General features: G+C 40.2%; 1 protein-coding gene across 4 annotated transcripts in view; it reads right to left on the bottom strand.

Annotated features, from left to right (window-relative positions):
* Positions 1–237: 237 nt before the first annotated feature.
* The window catches only part of rassf6 (Ras association domain family member 6), a 52,615-nt gene continuing 33,293 nt past the window's right edge, over positions 238–19,559 (bottom strand). For all 4 annotated transcript variants that reach the window (XM_072915367.1, XM_061981096.2, XM_061981094.2 and 1 more), the window contains 5 exons: positions 17,722–17,823; positions 12,381–12,432; positions 12,179–12,297; positions 7,417–7,514; positions 238–910 (listed from right to left, as the gene is read on the bottom strand). In XM_072915367.1, coding sequence (XP_072771468.1) covers positions 835–910; positions 7,417–7,514; positions 12,179–12,297; positions 12,381–12,432; positions 17,722–17,823 — 447 coding nt within the window. In that variant the 3' untranslated portion in view covers positions 238–834. The remainder of the gene's footprint in view (positions 911–7,416; positions 7,515–12,178; positions 12,298–12,380; positions 12,433–17,721; positions 17,824–19,559) is intronic.

Raw genomic sequence — 19,559 nt, 5'->3', positions numbered from 1 at the left:
CATAGGCCGTATAGGCAAATGCTAAGGGCGCCGTCCATCAGGGGGCGCCATGCCAGTGCCACAAATGTTGGGGGGAAAAAAAAAGAAAAAAAAAAAAGTTGGTACTATTATTTCTAAATACAAAAAATAATCCCACGTTAATTAAAATGCAAAGTAAAGCCTATTTAATAGAAATATTATTTGTTACAAAATTATCTTTTAAGCAGGTGTTTTTTGTTTACATTGTTATTGCCTTCTGGTTAGCTAATGTTTGCCCTGCAGGTAATAGTCACTTTTCCACCCCTTTATATATTAGGTATAGTTGTAAGTAAAAAAAAAAAGGTCAAAGACAAAGCTATTCGGTTTCTTGTGAGTATATACACTTCACTGCCGATGTGGGGGGGGCGCCACCTAAAATCTTGCCTAGGGCGCCAGATTGGTTAGGGCAGGGCCTGACCGTAACAAACGGTGGTACTGTTTTATTTCCATTTACAGCAACATGCTGAAAAAATTTAAATTTTTGCGACTGACCTGTCAGTTTTTTTTTTTTACTGTAAAATCGACAAATTGTTTTTACATTCTACTTAAAAAAAACAAATCATCAAATGCTTAGGCAATTGTTTAATAAAATATTTCACTGTTAGAAGTGGCCCTCTGCGATGTGGCCCTCAATTGACACCTCTGATCGCCAGCAGACACAAGTTGCTAGTGCTTTCTTTACATGACATTGCTATTGTTACAGTTTAATTACCATCATATTCCAATTGGCAGCAGTTTTTCTTTGCCTGTTCCTGTTTGCTTAAAAATCCACAAGTCACAATTTAGCCAGCTTAGTTCTCCGGGAAGTGCATCCTGTCAGACACTGGTCTCAATGTGAGGTGAAATCTTGCAGCTCAACGTCCGGGAGAGTAGTCTGTGATGTTTGTGGTATCTGTGAGAGACACACACACACGTATTAACACAACACACAACATACTACACGTTATATTAACACAACACACACGCATGCACCATTGATTGGGTGTTAGGATGTTATTCAAACTTTGTTGTTTCTAAGTCCATCTCGTGATACCTCAACTTTTACGTCGCAACTCTACAAACCATCAAGAATATATCCTTATCCTTCACATATCGCAACTTCACTAAATTGTGTGTTTTTATTTTTATTTTTTAAAGCACATTCTACATGTTTTTGGCCTACATTAAGTTTAATTGATGTATTACATTGCAGTATTTGTGTTATTTGTGCCGAGTAGCGCTTTTTAGCTGCAGCCGGTCCTTCGTGGCCCCCACTCCCCCTCCCCTCTGTTGCAAGTTTTGTGATTATATGTAACATAAGCAAACAGCATCCTCAGGGACTCATCCCACCCAGGTCACCACTGGCTTGAACTCTTGCCCTCAGGGAGGCGCTATAAGACCATCAAAGCAAGGACAAATAGACTGAAAAACCGTTTCTATCCTTATTGCCCTAAACTCCGCACTCACCTGAACACTCACCACTTTATTACTTGCTTACCTCTGATAGAGATCTGCTGTGCAATATGTTTTTAACATTTTATTATGTTTTTTATTTTGAAAATTGTTTTATTATTGTTGTTGTCTTAAGACTATTTTATGTAGGATTGTTTTCAAAGCACTGAGCTGGATTGCTGTCCAATTTTGTTATTTCCATACAATGACAATAAAGGTATTGTGATCTGATTCTGATTCTGAACATGTAGAGATGTCCGATAATGGCTTTCTTGACGATATCCGATATTCCTCTTAATTACCGATTCCGATATCAACCGATACCGATATATACAGTCGTGGAATTAACACATTATTATGCCTAATTTTGTTGTGATTCCCCGCTGGATGCATTAAACAATGTAACTTTACCATGAATTGATTTACGTGAACCCCGACTTAAACAAGTGTGAAAAACTTATTGGGGTGTTACCATTTAGTGGTCAATTGTACGGAATATGTACTGTACTGTGCAATCTACTAATACAAGTTTCAATCAATCAATCAAAAACAAGGTTTTCCAAAATAAGAGGTGGGAGGGGATGGGCGGGGTTGGGGGGCGGGATTTGGTGGTAGCGGGGGTGTATATTGTGGCGTCCTGGAAGAGTTAGTGCTGCAAGGGGTTCTGGGTATTTGTTCTGCTGTGTTTATGTTGTGTTACGGTGCGGATGTTCTCCCGAAATGTGTTTGTCATTCTTGTTTGGTGTGTGTTCACAGTGTGGCCATACTTGCCAACCTTGAGACCTCCGATTTCGGGAGGTGGGGGAAGGGGGGTGGGCGTGGTCGGGGTGGAACGGGGGCGTGGTTGGGGGCGTGGCTAAAAGGGGAGGGGTATATTTACAGCTAGAATTCACCAAGTCAAGTATTTCATATATATATATATATATATATATATATATATATATATATATATATATATATATATATATATATATATATATATATATAAGAAATACTTGACGTTCAGTAAATTATATATATATATATATATATATATATATATATATATATATATATATATATATATATATATATATATATATATATATGTATGTGTGGGAAAAAAATCACAAGACTATTTCATCTCTACAGGCCTGTTTCATGAGGGGGGTACCCTCAATCGTCAGGAGATTTTTTATTATAAATATATATATATATATATATATATATATATATATATATATATATATATATATATATATATATATATATATATATACATATATATATATATATATATATATATATATATATATATATATATATATATATATATATATATATATATATATATATATATATATATATATAAAATAAATACTTGAATTTCAGTGTTCATTTATTTACACATATACACACACACATAACACTCATCTACTCATTGTTGAGTTAAGGGTTGAATTGTCCATCCTTGTTCTATTCTCTGTCACTATTTTTCGAACCATGCTTAACACCCTCTCTGATGATGCATTGATGTGTGGCACGCACAAAAGTGCTTTCATCAAATGCACTAGATGGCAGTATTGTCCTGTTTAAGAGTGTCACAACATTGCTGTTTACGGCAGACGAACTGCTTTACGGTATACAAAAAAAGTGACTGCTGTTGTTGTGTGTTGTTGCCGCGCTGGGAGGACGTTAATGAAACTGCCTAACAATAAATCCACATAAGAAACCAATAACTCGCCCTCCATCATTCTACAGTTATAACGTCATTGGGCAGGTACGCTTTTTTATATTGTGGAGGACCTGAGTCCGCCTGAATTTCGGGAGATTTTCGTGAGAAAATTTGTCCCGGGAGGTTTTCGGGAGAAGCGTTGAATTTCGGGAGTCTCCCAGGAAATCCGGGAGGGTTGGCAAGTATGAGTGTGACGCATATTTGTAACAGTGATAAAGTTGTTTATACGGCCACCCTCAGTGTGACCTGTATGGCTGCTGACCAAGTATGCTTGCATTCACTTACTGTATGTGTGTGTAAAAGCCGCATATATTGTGTGACTGGGCCCGCACGCTGTTTGTATGGAGGAAAAGCGGACGTGACGACAGGTTGTAGAGGACGCTAAAGGCAGTGCCTTTAAGGCACGCCCCCAATATTGTTGTCCGGGGGGAAATCGGGAGAAATTCGGTAGAATGGTTGCTCCGGGAGATTTTTCGGGAGGAGCACTGAAATTTGGGAGTCTCCGGGGAAAATCGGGAGGGTTGGCAAGTATGCGCTATGTTCGTGTTTTAACCGGATATGTACCGCCCCGTACAGCGGCGTTTTAAAAAGTCATTAATTTTACTTTTTGAAACCGATACCGATAATTTCCGATATTACATTTTAAAGCATTTATCGGCCGATAATATCGGACATCTCTAGTAACATGTTTATGTGTGCTATGGCTATGAGGTTTTTTGACTGAATATTTTTTTACTCTTCCCCCCTTCCCCAATATCACCTGTTTCCCACCTTTTTTAAGGGGCCCCGTAAGTGGCTGATCCGTTGGCGGTCCCGTCTTGTCTCCCTGTAACGTATGTCTGCTCTTAGTGGGACTGTGCCCAAAACTGAATTTCATTTTCTTATATGTCTTGTACATGTTAAAGAATGGACAATAATAAAAGCACCTTCAACTTTGGCTTAGTATTAGCGTATTTTACGGACTATACGGCGCACCGGATTATATGCCGCATTAAATAGGCCATACTATGATTTTCTTTTCTACATGGAAAAGACTTCCTTGTGGTCTATCTCACGGCCGCGGCACAGTGGTTGAAAAACACTGGTCTACATAACATGTAATGGTGGTGCTTTGGCATACTTGCCAACCTTGAGACTTCCAATTTCGGGAGGTGGGGGGTGGGTGCGGGGGGCGTGGTTGGGGCGGGGGCGTGGTTGGGGGCGTGGTTAAGAGGGGAGGAGTATATTTACAGCTAGAATACACCAATCTACCTATCTATCCCCGCGACCCCGAAGGGAATAAGCGGTAGAAAATGGATGGATGGATGGATATATATATATATATATATATATATATATATATATATATATATATATATATATATATATATATATATATATATATATATATAAATCAATAAAAGAAATACTTGAATTTCAGTGTTCATTTATTTACACATATACACACACATAACACTCATCTACTCATTGTTGAGTTAAGGGTTGAATTGTCCATCCTTGTTCTATTCTCTGTCACTATCTTTCTAACCATGCTGAACACCCTCTCTGATGATGCATTGCTGTGTGGCACGCACAAAAGTGCTTTCATCAAATGCACTAGATGGCAGTATTGTCCTGTTTAAGAGTGTCACAACATTGCTGTTTACGGCAGACGGACTGCTTTACTGTAGACGTTCTTTATATTGTGGGAAAGCGGACTCAGGTCCGCATGGAGCTGGAGGGGGCGTGGCCTAATTTCGGGAGAAAAGTTGTCCCGGGAGGTTTTCGGGAGAGGCGCTGAATTTCGGGAGTCTCCCGGAAAATCCAGGAGGGTTGGCAAGTATGTGCTTTGGTCAAAATGTTGCATAGATGATGTTTTTTACAGACCATCTTCATCTCTTCAGGAAGCACAGTTTTGTGGGTAGTCTTTTCTATGTAGCTCCACTTCGACAGCGTCTGCTCCCCGTTATTTTTCTTGTATCGGTAGCTTTTAGCACTTCTATAGCAAGTTTACTGACAGAGCTAAGAAAAGTTGTTTTTTTCATAATATTGCAAATCAAAAAACCAGATAATATGTCTCCTAATAGGTGCCCTTAAACACACACCATAAAAATACCTGTATGTTGAAGCACGGTACGTCTGACTATGGTAGCCGTAATGCTCTGACAATCCATCAAGAGGTGCGGCTTCGTAGCTTACCAAAGTCGTACAAAAACATTTTGACGATGTTTTATATTTTCAACGGAATATCAAAGTCGTGGGCTTGCTTTCCAGCGTCATTTATCGAACAGGCGTCAACTTGCGGTGCACACGTATTTCTTATGTGTGACTGCCATCTTCTGGTCACACTGATCATTACACCGTGTATCAAATACAATTGCATCAATGTTGATAAGCACAACGAAAATAATGCATAAATTAGGCGCACAGGGTTATAAAGCGCACTGTAGATTTTTGAGAAAATAAAAGGACATTAAGTGCGTCTTATAGTACGAAAAATACTGTAATTTTGGCGATGTTGTGAAGATATTTACCAACAGAACTTTTGTTTCCGGGAAAGAGTGACTAATGCTATCTACAAAAATTGACGAATCCATCTATCTATCTAACTTTTGGCAGAACAACTTTTTGATGGACTTCATCTTCAACCAGAATCGGAGCGGCTTCAATACTAACAAACTTTCATCAGTACAAGCAATTTTAAGTGGAGATGATAATGATAAATGGGTTATACTTGTATAGCGCTTTTCTACCTTCAAGGTACTCAAAGCGCTTTGACAGTATTACCACATTCACCCATTCACACACCCATTCACACACTGATGGCGGGAGCTGCCATGCTCCCGAAATTCAGCGCCTATCCCGAAAACCTCCCGGGACAAATTTTCTCCCGAAAATCTCCCGAAATTCAGGCGGACTCAGGTCCGTGCCGTAAACAGCAATGTTGTGACACTCTTAAACAGGACAATACTGCCATCTAGTGCATTTGATGAAGGCACTTTTGTGCGTGCCACACAGCAGTGCATCATCAGAGAGGGTGTTCAGCATGGTTAGAAAAATAGTGACAGAGAATAGAACAAGGATGGACAATTCAACCCTTAACTCAACAATAAGTAGATGAGTGTTGTGTGTGTGTATATGTGTAAATAAATGAGCACTGAAATTCAAGTATTTATTTTATATATATATATATATATATATATATATATATATATATATATATATATATATATATATATATATATATATATATATATATTATTTATTTTTTTATTTTTTTATTTATTTCTTTTTCTTTTTCCCACACATACATATATTGCGCTCTACTACGGTATCGAGCACTATTTTTTGGATAACCCTATTAAGACATCAATCATCAGGAGATTTTAATGGGAGCATTCACATACCATGGTTTATATAGGGCACAGAGTGGGTGGGTACAGGCTGGCGTAGGGGCGTGGTGATTGGCTCACATTTGGGACCTCAAAGACAATAATGTTGAATATTCAACAACATGGCAAATTCTTGCATCCAGCACACCTTACAATAGTGGTAATAAAAGATGCAACCTATGCTTGAAAGAGAAACTGTTTATTATTTACCGTCCAGACCTGTCATCCCTCAACAAGCGCAGCGAAATTGTAACAACATGCCGCCATAGACGGAAACACCTCCTAGGTAACACATGAGCCAATCACCACGCCCCTACGCCAGCCTGTACCTACCCACTCTGTGCTCTATATAAACCATGGTATGTGAATGCTCCCATTAAAATCTCCTGATGATTGAGGGAACCCCTCATGAAACAGGCCTGTAGAGATGAAGTAGTCTTGTGATTTTTTTCCCACACATACATATATATATATATATATATATATATATATATATATATATATATATATATATATATATATATATATATATATATATATATATATATATATATATATATATATATATATATATATATATATAATAAAATAAATATATATTTATAGCTAGAATTCACTGAAAGTCAAGTATTTATTGTATATATATATATATATATATACAGTATATATATGTATATATGTGTATATATATATATATACACAGTATATATATGTATATATGTGTATATATATATATATATGAAATACTTGACTTGGGGAATTCTAGCTGTAAATATACTCCTCCCCTCTTAACCACACCCCGCCCCCAACCACACCTCCCGAAATCGGAGGTCTCAAGGTTGGCAAGTATGCCAGAGATGAAGCAACAAAATGGATACTCACTTGCTAATAACCATTTGGATCTCTTTGTTCTCCTCTTCTCGAAGATTTAGTAAAACCTGCTCCAGAATGGGAAGCTCCAAGTTAAGATACTGGGCCACCTGAAGGGTGTGAATGAAATGAAAATCAAGTCAAATATTATTCCCAGAGAAACGCACAAAAGTATTAATGCAAAGGTTGTATGCAGTAGGATCTGAGTTGCTTATAGGATGTACATAAACTAGAGAAGAAGTGTATAAAATGTATAAAATATAGTGAGCTAACCAGCAGAGATGCTGTTGATTCAACTGAATCGGATCTTTGTGGTCCAAAGAAAAACAACATGAGTGCAAAGGTTATTTTATTGCAGCAATTAGATTTGACAAGGTCAAACTAATGTAAGCATAACCTGCAACTCAAGATAATTAAAGCCTTTGTTTGATATCATTTTGATAACTGTGGCTGACAAATTGGCAATCAGACAATTTTAGGGTTTTAAAAAACTGTAACCTATGATCATTGAAATCATAACAAATAAAGGCTTGACTAATCTCACTTTGAATGTAATGAGTTTATATCATTCATATATATATATGTATATATATATATATATATATATATATATATTAGAGATGCGCGGTTTGCGGGCACAACCGCGGAGTCCGCGGATTATCCGCGGATCGGGCGGATGAAATTAAAAAAAATTTGATTTTATCCGCGGGTCGGGTCGGGCGGTTGAAAAAAAAAAAATATATATTTTAAATAGATTCAGGCGGGTGGCAGTTAAACCAATTGGGAAATATATATACATAGTTAAATGTTGTTACCCACATACGAAAAACGAGCAGGCACCTGCAGCATATGCCACAACAGAAAAAAAAAAAAAAAGAGATGGACACTTTTACGGAGCGGAGAAGGGACGCCTCGCCGGGGTCCGGGACCGAGGCCCCTTACCCCGAGAGGGCCCCACCGGGAGCCGTAGCTGAGGCGATCCGCGAGAAGGGCCCGACGCACGTCCAGGGTCACCACCGCGCCCACCGCACCGACACCCCGCCTCGTCCGCCTTCGCCGCGGCCGGCGTCACGCGCAGCAGGTAAGCAGCTTACCTGCCCGCCACCCCCGTGGCCGGGGGCTCGTAACAGGGGTTACTCCGCGCGCTCCGCCCGCGCAGCTTACCTGCCCGCCACCCCTGTTGCCGGGGGCGCGTAACAGGGGTCACTCCGCGTGCAGTGCGCTCACGAAAGGGGTGGGGCTCACCCTGGTTGATATAGACAGCAGGACGGTGGCCATGGAAGTCGGAACCCGCTAAGGAGTGTGTAACAACCCACCTGCCGAATCAACTAGCCCTGAAAATGGATGGCGCTGGAGCGTCGGGCCCATACCCGGCCGTCGCCGGCAGCGAGACGCGCTTGGAGGTGCGCTCAGCGCGGCTCCCATATGATTGCGCACTGGTGTGCGTCTGGGCCGTGACAGCGTGGCACGCGAATGTCTGTGCTGCATTGGATCAGTCTCCTTTCTTTAACAGGCAAAAGCTTTATAACCTCACTAATGCCTTGCATCGTCTATATTAGATATATAACAAAGGGCGGGTGCGGGCGGGTGCGGTTCTGATTAAATGTTAAATCGGGTGGATGGCGGATGGTTGACGACTTTCTGATGCGGTTGCGGATGAAATAATTGCTTATCCGCGCATCTCTAATATATATATATATATATATATATATATATATATATATATATATATATATATATATATATATATATATATATATATATATATATATATATACATATATATATACACGGTTGTGGTCAAAAGTTTACATACACTTGTAAAGAACACTCTTATTTTTTTGTGATGTAGTGATTGGAGCACATACTTGTTGGTCACAAAAAACATTCATGAAGTTTGCTTCTTTTATGAATTTATTATGGCTCTACTGAAAATGTGAGGGTCAAAAGTATACATACAGCAATGTTAATATTTGCTTACATGTCCCTTGGCAAGTTTACCTGCAATAAGGCGCTTTTGGTAGCCATCCACAAGCTTCTGCTTGAATTGTTGACAAAATTCAACCAAAACTCATCTTGACAAAATTGGTGCAGTTCAGCTAAATTTGTTGGACTTGTTTCTTCAGCATTGTCCACACGTTTAAGTCAGGACTTTGGGAAGGCCATTCTAAAACCTTCATTCTAGCCTGATTTAGCCATTCCTTTACCACTTTTGACATGTGTTTGGGGTCATTGTCCTGTTGGAACACCCAACTGCGCCCAAGACCCAACCTCCGGGCTGATGATTTTAGCTTGTCCTGAAGAATTTGGAGGTAATCCTCCTTTTTCATTGTCCCATTTACTCTCTGTAAAGCAGCAGTTCCATTGGCAGCAAAACAGGTCCAGAGCATAATACTACCACCACCATGCTTGACGGTAGGTATGGTGTTGACACCAGAACTTTCCTCCAGAAGGTCTTATCTTTGTCCATGTGATGTCAAATGAAACAAAAATGGAGCTGTTTGGCCACAATACCCAGCAAAATGTTTATAGGAGAAAAGGTGAGGCCTTTAATCCCAGGAACACCATGCCTACCATCAAGCATGGTGGTGGTAGTATTATGCTCGGGGCCTGTTTTGCTGCCAATGGAACTGCTGCTTTACAGAGAGTAAATGGGACAATGAAAAAAGGAGGATTACCTCCAAATTCTTCAGGACAAGCTAAAATCATCAGCCCGGAGGTTGGGTCTTGGGCGCAGTTGGGTGTTCCAACAGGACAATGACCCCAAACACACCTCAAAAGTGGTAAAGGAATGGCTAAATCAGGCTAGAATGAAGGTTTTGGAATGGCCTTCCCAAAGTCCTGACTTAAATGTGTGGACAATGCTGAAGAAACAAGTCCATGTCAGAAAACCAACACATTTAGCTGATTTGCACCAATTTTGTCAAGAGGAGTGGTCAAACATTCAAGCAGAAGCTTGTGGATGGCTACCAAAAGCGCCTTATTGCAGGTAAACTTGCCAAGGGACATGTAAGCAAATATTAACATTGCTGTATGTATACTTTTGACCCAGCACATTTGCTCATATTTTCAGTAGACCCATAATAAATTCATAAAGTGTCTGAATATACAGGTAAAAGCCAGTAAATTAGAATATTTTGAAAAACTTGATTTATTTCAGTAATTGCATTCAAAAGGTGTAACTTGTACATTATATTTATTCATTGCACACAGACTGATGCATTCAAATGTTTATTTCATTTAATTTTGATGATTTGAAGTGGCAACAAATGAAAATCCAAAATTCCGTGTGTCACAAAATTAGAATATTACTTAAGGCTAATACAAAAAAGGGATTTTTAGAAATGTTGGCCAACTGAAAAGTATGAAAATGAAAAATATGAGCATGTACAATACTCAATACTTGGTTGGAGCTCCTTTTGCCTCAATTACTGCGTTAATGCGGCGTGGCATGGAGTCGATGAGTTTCTGGCACTGCTCAGGTGTTATGAGAGCCCAGGTTGCTCTGATAGTGGCCTTCAACTCTTCTGCGTTTTTGGGTCTGGCATTCTGCATCTTCCTTTTCACAATACCCCACAGATTTTCTATGGGGCTAAGGTCAGGGGAGTTGGCGGGCCAATTTAGAACAGAAATACCATGGTCCGTAAACCAGGCACGGGTAGATTTTGCGCTGTGTGCAGGCGCCAAGTCCTGTTGGAACTTGAAATCTCCATCTCCATAGAGCAGGTCAGCAGCAGGAAGCATGAAGTGCTCTAAAACTTGCTGGTAGACGGCTGCGTTGACCCTGGATCTCAGGAAACAGAGTGGACCGACACCAGCAGATGACATGGCACCCCAAACCATCACCCAACCATGCAAATTTTGCATTTCCTTTGGAAATCGAGGTCCCAGAGTCTGGAGGAAGACAGGAGAGGCACAGGATCCACGTTGCCTGAAGTCTAGTGTAAAGTTTCCACCATCAGTGATGGTTTGGGGTGCCATGTCATCTGCTGGTGTCGGTCCACTCTGTTTCCTGAGATCCAGGGTCAACGCAGCCGTCTACCAGCAAGTTTTAGAGCACTTCATGCTTCTTGCTGCTGACCTGCTCTATGGAGATGGAGATTTCAAGTTCCAACAGGACTTGGCGCCTGCACACAGCGCAAAATCTACCCGTGCCTGGTTTACGGACCATGGTATTTCTGTTCTAAATTGGCCCGCCAACTCCCCTGACCTTAGCCCCATAGAAAATCTGTGGGGTATTGTGAAAAGGAAGATGCAGAATGCCAGACCCAAAAACGCAGAAGAGTTGAAGGCCACTATCAGAGCAACCTGGGCTCTCATAACACCTGAGCAGTGCCAGAAACTCATCGACTCCATGCCACGCCGCATTAACGCAGTAATTGAGGCAAAAGGAGCTCCAACCAAGTATTGAGTATTGTACATGCTCATATTTTTCATTTTCATACTTTTCAGTTGGCCAACATTTCTAAAAATCCCTTTTTTGTATTAGCCTTAAGTAATATTCTAATTTTGTGACACACGGAATTTTGGATTTTCATTTGTTGCCACTTCAAATCATCAAAATTAAATGAAATAAACATTTGAATGCATCAGTCTGTGTGCAATGAATAAATATAATGTACAAGTTACACCTTTTGAATGCAATTACTGAAATAAATCAAGTTTTTCAAAATATTCTAATTTACTGGCTTTTACCTGTATATGTATATATATATATATATATATATATATATATATATATATATATATATATATATGTGACTGACACACTCACGTCGTTGCTGACTTCCTCTTCATCCATGTCCATCAAGAAGATCTTCATGATGTCATCCGAGGGCCCCATCAGTATACGCTCCCACAGCGGCTGGTCTTGATTGGTCATCTTTCTCTTTTCTACACAAAAAACCAGACGTCAACATCCACTTGCAGGAGTCACTGAAGTACTCACTGATTGGATTATAATACACAAACCTTACCACCACTCTGGTGAACGCAATATAGTGCAAACTCTTGAGGGTCGTTCTCTATCTGTGAGGTAAAACAACAAAAAGTTACATGTAGGCATAAAATGCATAAACAAATCAGAGTATACTGCAAATCATACAAGTACAATAAAATATTGCTAAAAATCAACAGAAATTGAGCTTGCTCAAAAAGGTTCATTATGTCTTCTTATTCATATACACTTTTCTTGTAATCAGACCATATTTTCAGACCACCTCAACAGTATTGACAAGACTGGAAACATTAAATTTATACATGAGGAAATGAACGGGACCATAACTTTTTTTGAACATGAAATCCACCGCAAAGATGACGGCAGTCAAAACATTGCTTGTTCATCGAAAACCGACACACATTAACCAACGTATACTCTGGACCTCCGAACATCCCACAGCACACAAACTATCAGTCGTGAGAACACTCTATGAACGGGCCAACATCAAAACAGAAGAACAAGATAGAAAAAAAGAAGAGAAACATGTCAAAAATGCACTCAAAAACTGCCAAAATCCAACCTGGGCCATCAAAAAAGGGGAACAACAAGTAAAAATTAAAGCTGCAAGCAGCATTGGTCGGGCCCGCGTATTTGGCAGGTGCTAGTCCTAAGTGTCCCAATACTTTTGTCCAGTGGTAGTCGTAAGTGTCCCAATACTTTTAGTCTGAAGTGTCCCAAGACTTTTGTCTAGTGTACCTACCTTGTCTGCATTGTGTGGGCACGTTGGTGCTTCCTGCTTTTAAGCAGCCATCTTAAAAAAACAGCAGCGCAGCGGCATCAGCGCAGCGGTTCTTTGAAGGCTCATAAAATCAAAACCGGAGCAGTTAGAAAAAAACGCGCTTCTGTCCTTTTAATCACAAGGGTTTAATCTCTCTCCTGTGTTAGTTTGAAGCCGAAACGACAAACGCGCTCAGAGGAGATAGTTTTTGAAGGAAGGTGACCGGTTTTTTACAAAAATTTAGTTTTGAAGGGGGAATAGCAAACTTCCTGTTGATTTTTGCTGGGGGTTGTCAATTTATGAGATGTAGGTCTAAGTGAGACCTACATAGAGGTTTTTGTTTCATGTCTCTCCGACCTTCCCAGTGGGAGTTACAGGCAGTTTTGTGATTTTTTTCTTCCGAGGAGCAATTTTTTCTGCGTTTTATTCAAAAATTGCGCTAGAGCGCAATTTAGAGATTTGGGGTTAGGTTTTTTTTTATTAGATCGCAATTTTTGCCAGTCCTGATGTGTGTGTTCAGTTTAGTGAGTTTTGAAGCATGTTAAGAGGGTGAAAATACAGCTCAAAAGGCAAAAGTTACTGTTTTTAGTACTTTTTTGTCTTGAAGGGGGAATTGCCAACTTCCTGTTGATTTTTGCCCAAGAATATACTATTATGAAATCTAGGTCTAAGTCACACCTACATAAAGGTTTTTAATTCATGTCTCTCCGACCTTCCTAGTGGGAGTTACAGGCAGTCTAGTTTTTTTTTCCGTAGGGGGCGCTAGAGCGCAATTTTGAGTTGTGAGGTTTGGTTTTTTTATCAAAAGTTTTGCCGTATATTACTGATGTGTGTGTAAAATTTGGTGAGTTTTGAAGTATGTTAAGGGGGTCAAATTACAGCGCAAAGTTGCGGAAGAATAATAATAATAATAATAAGAAAGAATAAAACCTTACAAATTCAATAGGTCATTATGTCCCATTGCATAAGGACTCCCTTTGGGAGTCCTTATACAATGGGCCATGCGGGCCCTAATTAAAGCTGCAAGCAGCGATGGACGGGACCGACTTTGACGGCACATAAAATCCAAACCGGAGCAGTAATTAAAACTCTTTGGTCAACTTTTAATCAGAGGGGTTCAATCTCTCTCCTGTGCTAGTTTGAAGCCGACACGACAAACGCGCTCAGAGGAGATAATGTTTGAAAAAAGGTGACCGTTTTTTACAAAACTTTTGTTTTGAAGGGGGAATAGCAAACTTTCAGTTTATTTTTGCTGGGGGTTGTTAATAAATGAAATGTAGGTCTAAGTAAGATCTACATTGAGGTTTTTGTTTCATGTCTCTAAGACATTCCTACAGGAAGTTACAGGCAGTTTTGTCTGAGTTTTCTTCCTAGGAGCAGTTGTGTCTGTGTTTTCTTCCTAGGGGGCGCTAGAGCACAATTTTGAGTTTTGGGGTTGTGTTTTTTATTAGATCGCAATTTTTGCCAGTCCTGATGTGTGTGTCCAGTTTGGTGAGTTTTGAAGCATGTTAAGGGGATCAAATTACAGCTCAAAGAGGCAAAAGTGACTGTTTTTACTAAACTTTTGTTTTGAAGGGGGAATTGCCAACTTCCTGTTGATTTTTGCTGAAAAATGTCAATGTATGAAATCTAGGTCTAAGTCAGACCTACATAGAGGTTTTTGTTTCATGTCTCTACAACATTTCTACCCGAAGTTACAAGCAGTTTTGTCGGAGTTTTTTCCTAGGGGGTGCTAGAGCGCAATTTTGAGTTTTGGGGTTTGGTTTTTTGATAAGATCGCAATTTTCGCCAGTCCTGATGTGTGTGTCAAATATGGTGAGTTTTGAAGCATGTTAAAGGGGTCAAATTACAGCTCAAAGAGGCGGCGGAATAATAATAATTAAAGCTGCAAGCAGCATTGGTCGGGCCCGCATATTTGGCAGGTGCTAGTCCTGAGTGTCCCAATACTTTTGTCCAGTTTTAGTAGTAAGTGTCCCAATACTTTTGTCAAGTTGTGGTCCTAAGTGTCCCAATACATTTGTCAAGTTTTAATCCTAAGTGTCCCAATACTTTTGTCCAGTTTTAGTCCTAAGTGTCCCAATACTTTTGTCCAGTGGTAGTTCTATGTGTCCCAATACTTTTGTCAAGTTTTAGTCCCAAGTGGCCCAATACTTTTGTCAAGTTTTAGTCCTAAGTGTCTCAATACTTTTGTCCAGTGGTAATCCGAAGTGTCCCAATATTTATGTCAAGTTGTAGTCAAGTGTCCCAATACTTTTGTCAAGTTTTAGTCCCAAGTGGCCCAAAACTTTTGTCCAGTTGTCGTCCTAAGTGTCCCAATACTTTTGTCCGGTGGTAGTCTGAAGTGTCCCAAGACTTTTGTCTAGTGTACCTACCTTGTCTGCATTGTGTGGGCACGCTGGTGCTTCCTGCTTTTAAGCAGCCATCTTAAAAAAACAGCAGCGCAGCAGCATCAGCGCAGCGGGTCTTTGAAGGGTCATAAAATCAAAACCGGAGCAGGTATTAAAACGCTGTTCTATTATTTTATACACAAGGGTTTAATCTCTCTCCTGTGTTAGTTTGAAGCCGAAACGACAAAGATAGATTTTGAAGGAAGGTGACCGGTTTTTACAAAAATCTTGTTTTGAAGGGGGAATAGCAAACTTCCTGTTGATTTTTGCTGGGGGTTGTCAATTTATGAAATGTAGGTCTAAGTGAGACCTACATATAGATTTTTGTTTCATGTCTCTCCGACCTTCCCAGTGGGAGTTACAGGCAGTTTTGTCAGTTTTTTCATCCGAGGAGCAGTTTTTTGTGCGTTTTAATAAAAAATTGCGCTAGAGCACAATTTTGAGATTTGGGGTTAGGTTTTTTTTATTAGATCACAATTTTTGCCAGTCCTGATGTGTGCGTTCAGTTTGGTGAGTTTTGAAGCATGTTAAGGGGGTCAAATTACAGCTCAAAGAGGCAAAAGTGTTTTTAGTACTTTTTTGTCTTGAAGGGGGAATTGCCAACTTCCTGTTGATTTTAGCCCGAGAATGTACTATTATGAAATGTAGGTCTAAGTCAGACCTACATAGAAGTCTGACTTAGGCCTGTTTCATGTCTCTCCAACCTTCCTAGTGGGAGTTACAGGCAGTCTAGTTTTTTTTTTTCCTAGGGGGCGCTAGAGCGCAATTTTGAGTTTTGTGGTTCGTTTTTTAAAAAAAAAGGCAATTTTCGCAGGCCCTGATGTGTGGGTCAAATATGGTGAGTTTTGAAGCATGTTAAGTGGGTCAAATTACAGTTTAATGTGGCGGCGGAAGAATAAAGAATAAATAATAATAAAACCTTATATATTCAATAGGTCCTTATGTCCCATTGCATAAGGACTCCCTTTGGGAGTCCTTATGCAATGGGCCATGCGGGCCCTAATAAAACCTTACAATAACAATAGGGTCCTCTGTCCCAAAGGGACATTGCGGTCCCTAAATAAAGAAAAGAGAACAAAGAAGAAACCCAATACAGCGGGTCATGAAAAACACAACATAAACACAACAGTTAAACCTCACACAAAAACAAGACAGTTACTTCTACATCCAAAAAACATAATAGAACAAGACAAGAAATGCAATGTCTTTTACAAAATCCTGTGTAAATCACGCAAAAAAATCATACATGGGAGAAACCGAGAGGGCATTCAACACCAGGAAGAAAGAAGATCAGAAAGAATGCGAAAAAGAGACAACTGGAAGCCTAAAAAACAAAAATCCGAACAGGAAATCTTCAAATCAGCCATATCAGATCATTGCAAAACAAATAACCACATCATAGACCGGGACAACGGCAAAATCATCGGCATAGAGAGTAACAAAATTCAAACGATGGACTAAGGAGGCGATCGAACTAAGGAAGCGGCCCAAGGAAACCATCAATCGGGATGAGGGAGCATACCTGGGACCCCCTCCTCCATTAACCATCAAGCGGCGATGTCATCAAACACCGATGACATCTATTAAACAAGACAAGAAGCAAAGAATTCAACAGAGACAGAATTCAATTTGGCTCAATTGAGGAGAGTTGCCTGTGCACTGTACCCTTGGACAGTATCTCAGCGCGCTCTGGCGAAAGATTGTACAACTCCTCCTTCATTTGACTTTCTCTGACCACATGACCACAGCTGCTTCTAAAAGGGAAGTGGGTCGTAAACAGCGTTGCCTTTGGTTACAGAACAGTTCAAAAGAAAAGGTTGTAAACACTTCACAGAAAAGGTCGTAAACGAGTTCAAAAAGAGGTTCGTAAAACAGTTGAAAAAGAGTTCGCCTGGAGGGGATTCTGGTCCTGCTTCTTCTTCGCTTTTATAGTCTTTGGGTCAGACATTATCTTTCTGTTTGATTATAATACATGAAAGAAACAGGAATACCTTCATCTTGCTTCCCCCCCTAGTGGAGTTTTACGAGCCTTCCTCTTGGTAGGTTTCAAAGACAGCTTTTGCTTCTCACCAGGCACTCAATGTAACACAAAGTTTTTGTGATAACTTAGAAACAATTATTCTAACAAAAATTCCTTCTAATATACCGAAAATATGGTCTGACTACAAGAAATTTTGAAAAAGTGTAGAAATTGATCTTTGTGCACAGCTCACCTTGAATTTGTTCAACAGCTGCTCAATGACCTGGTTTGTGGCCATTTTACTGGTAATGCGGACCTTAGTTGCCGTACCAAAGCAAGGCGTAAAGATGGAGGTCTGGAGAAAACATTGAGATGTTTTTAATACTGACACTGATTATTGAAGAAGTCCATGATCAGGTGGCACAATTGTACAGGGCTGGGGTCGGGGACCTAGGGCTCTTTTGATGACTGCATCTGGCTCTCGGATAAATCTTAGCTGACATTGCTTAAACACGATAAGTGATGAAGAATTCCGCCGGAAATCACAGTTTTAAAAATAACGTTCAAAATATAAAACATTCTCATGCATTTATAATCCATCCGTTTTAATCCATGGCTAAATCAGGCTGGAATTAAGGTTTTAGACCACAGAAGGTCTTATCTTTGTCCATGTGATGTCAGATGAAACAAAAATGGAGCTGTTTGGCCACAATACCCAGCAATATGTTTGGAGGAGAAAAGGTGAAGCCTTTAATCCCAGGAACACCATTCCTACCGTCAAGCATGGTGGTGGTAGTATTATGCTCTGGGCCTGTTTTGCTGCCAATGGAACTGCTGCTTTACAGAGAGTAAATGGGACAATGAAAAAGGAGGATTTGGTAGCCATCCACAAAATTCGTGCAGTTAAACTAAATGTGTTGGTTTTCTGACATGGACTTGTTTCTTCAGCATTGTCCACACGTTTAAATCAGGACTTTGGGAAGGCCATTCTAAAACCTTCATTCTAGCCTGATTTAGCCATTCCTTTACCACTTTTGACGTGTGTTTGGGGTCATTGTCCTGTAGGAACACCCAACTGCGCCCAAGACCCAACCTCCGGGCTGATGATTTTAGCTTGTCCTGAAGAATTTGGAGGCAATCCTCCTTTTTCATTGTCCCATTTACTCTCTGTAAAGCAGCAGTTCCATTGGCAGCAAAACAGGCCCAGAGCATACCGTATTTTCCGCACCATAAGGTGCCCTGGGTTATAAGCCGCGCCTTCAATGAACGGCATATTTCAAAACTTTGTCCACCTATAAGCCGCCCCGTGTTATAAGCCGCATCTAACTGCGCTAAAGGAATGTCAAAAAAACAGTCAAATAGGTCAGTCAAACTTTAATAATATATTAAAACCAGAGTGATGTGGGCGCGCATGGAGTCGTATATCAACATGGACGGAGCTGCGTGAAAAAAGCCACCCGGCCTCTTCGCGTAAACTTAAACTTACCTTAACCACTCGCTCATCTTTTCTTCATCCATCCCTTCGAGTTAGCTTTTATGATGACGCCGGCTGGAAAGGTCTCTTTTGGCAAGGTCTTCCTTTTGAATATCACCATGGGTGGAAGTTTCTGGCCATTAGCATGGCAAGCTAGAACCACAGTGAAGGATGACTTCTCATTCCCTGTGGTGCGAATATTCACCGTACGTGCTCCCGTTGTATCCACAGTGCGGTTCACAGGAATATCAAAAGTCAGTGGAACCTCGTCCATGTTGATAATGTTCTCTGGCCGGATCTTTTTTTCAGCTATCTTGTTTTTACAATATGCACGGAAAGTAGCCAGCTTTTCTTGAAAGTCTTTAGGCAGTTGCTGTGAAATAGTAGTCCGTGTGTGGATGGAGAGATTGCGTCTTTTCATGAACCGGATCCCTGTCGCTTAGTAGGAGCCATTTTGTGGTCTTTACAGATGTAAACACACAAAGGAAATGAAACGTACGGTAATATCCGCGCGCTTTTTCTTCTTCTACGCGGGTGGGTGGTTGCTTACAGTAGAAGAAGAAGCGCTTCCTGTTCTATGGGGGCGGGTGCTTACCTTGGCGGTTGCTTGCGTAGAA

The sequence above is a fragment of the Nerophis lumbriciformis genome, linkage group LG20, assembly GCF_033978685.3.
Source record: "Nerophis lumbriciformis linkage group LG20, RoL_Nlum_v2.1, whole genome shotgun sequence".
Classification (NCBI taxonomy): Eukaryota; Metazoa; Chordata; class Actinopteri; order Syngnathiformes; family Syngnathidae; genus Nerophis; species Nerophis lumbriciformis.
The sequence above is the reverse complement of the archived record's forward strand: the minus strand, read 5'-3'. Positions and strand labels throughout refer to the sequence as shown.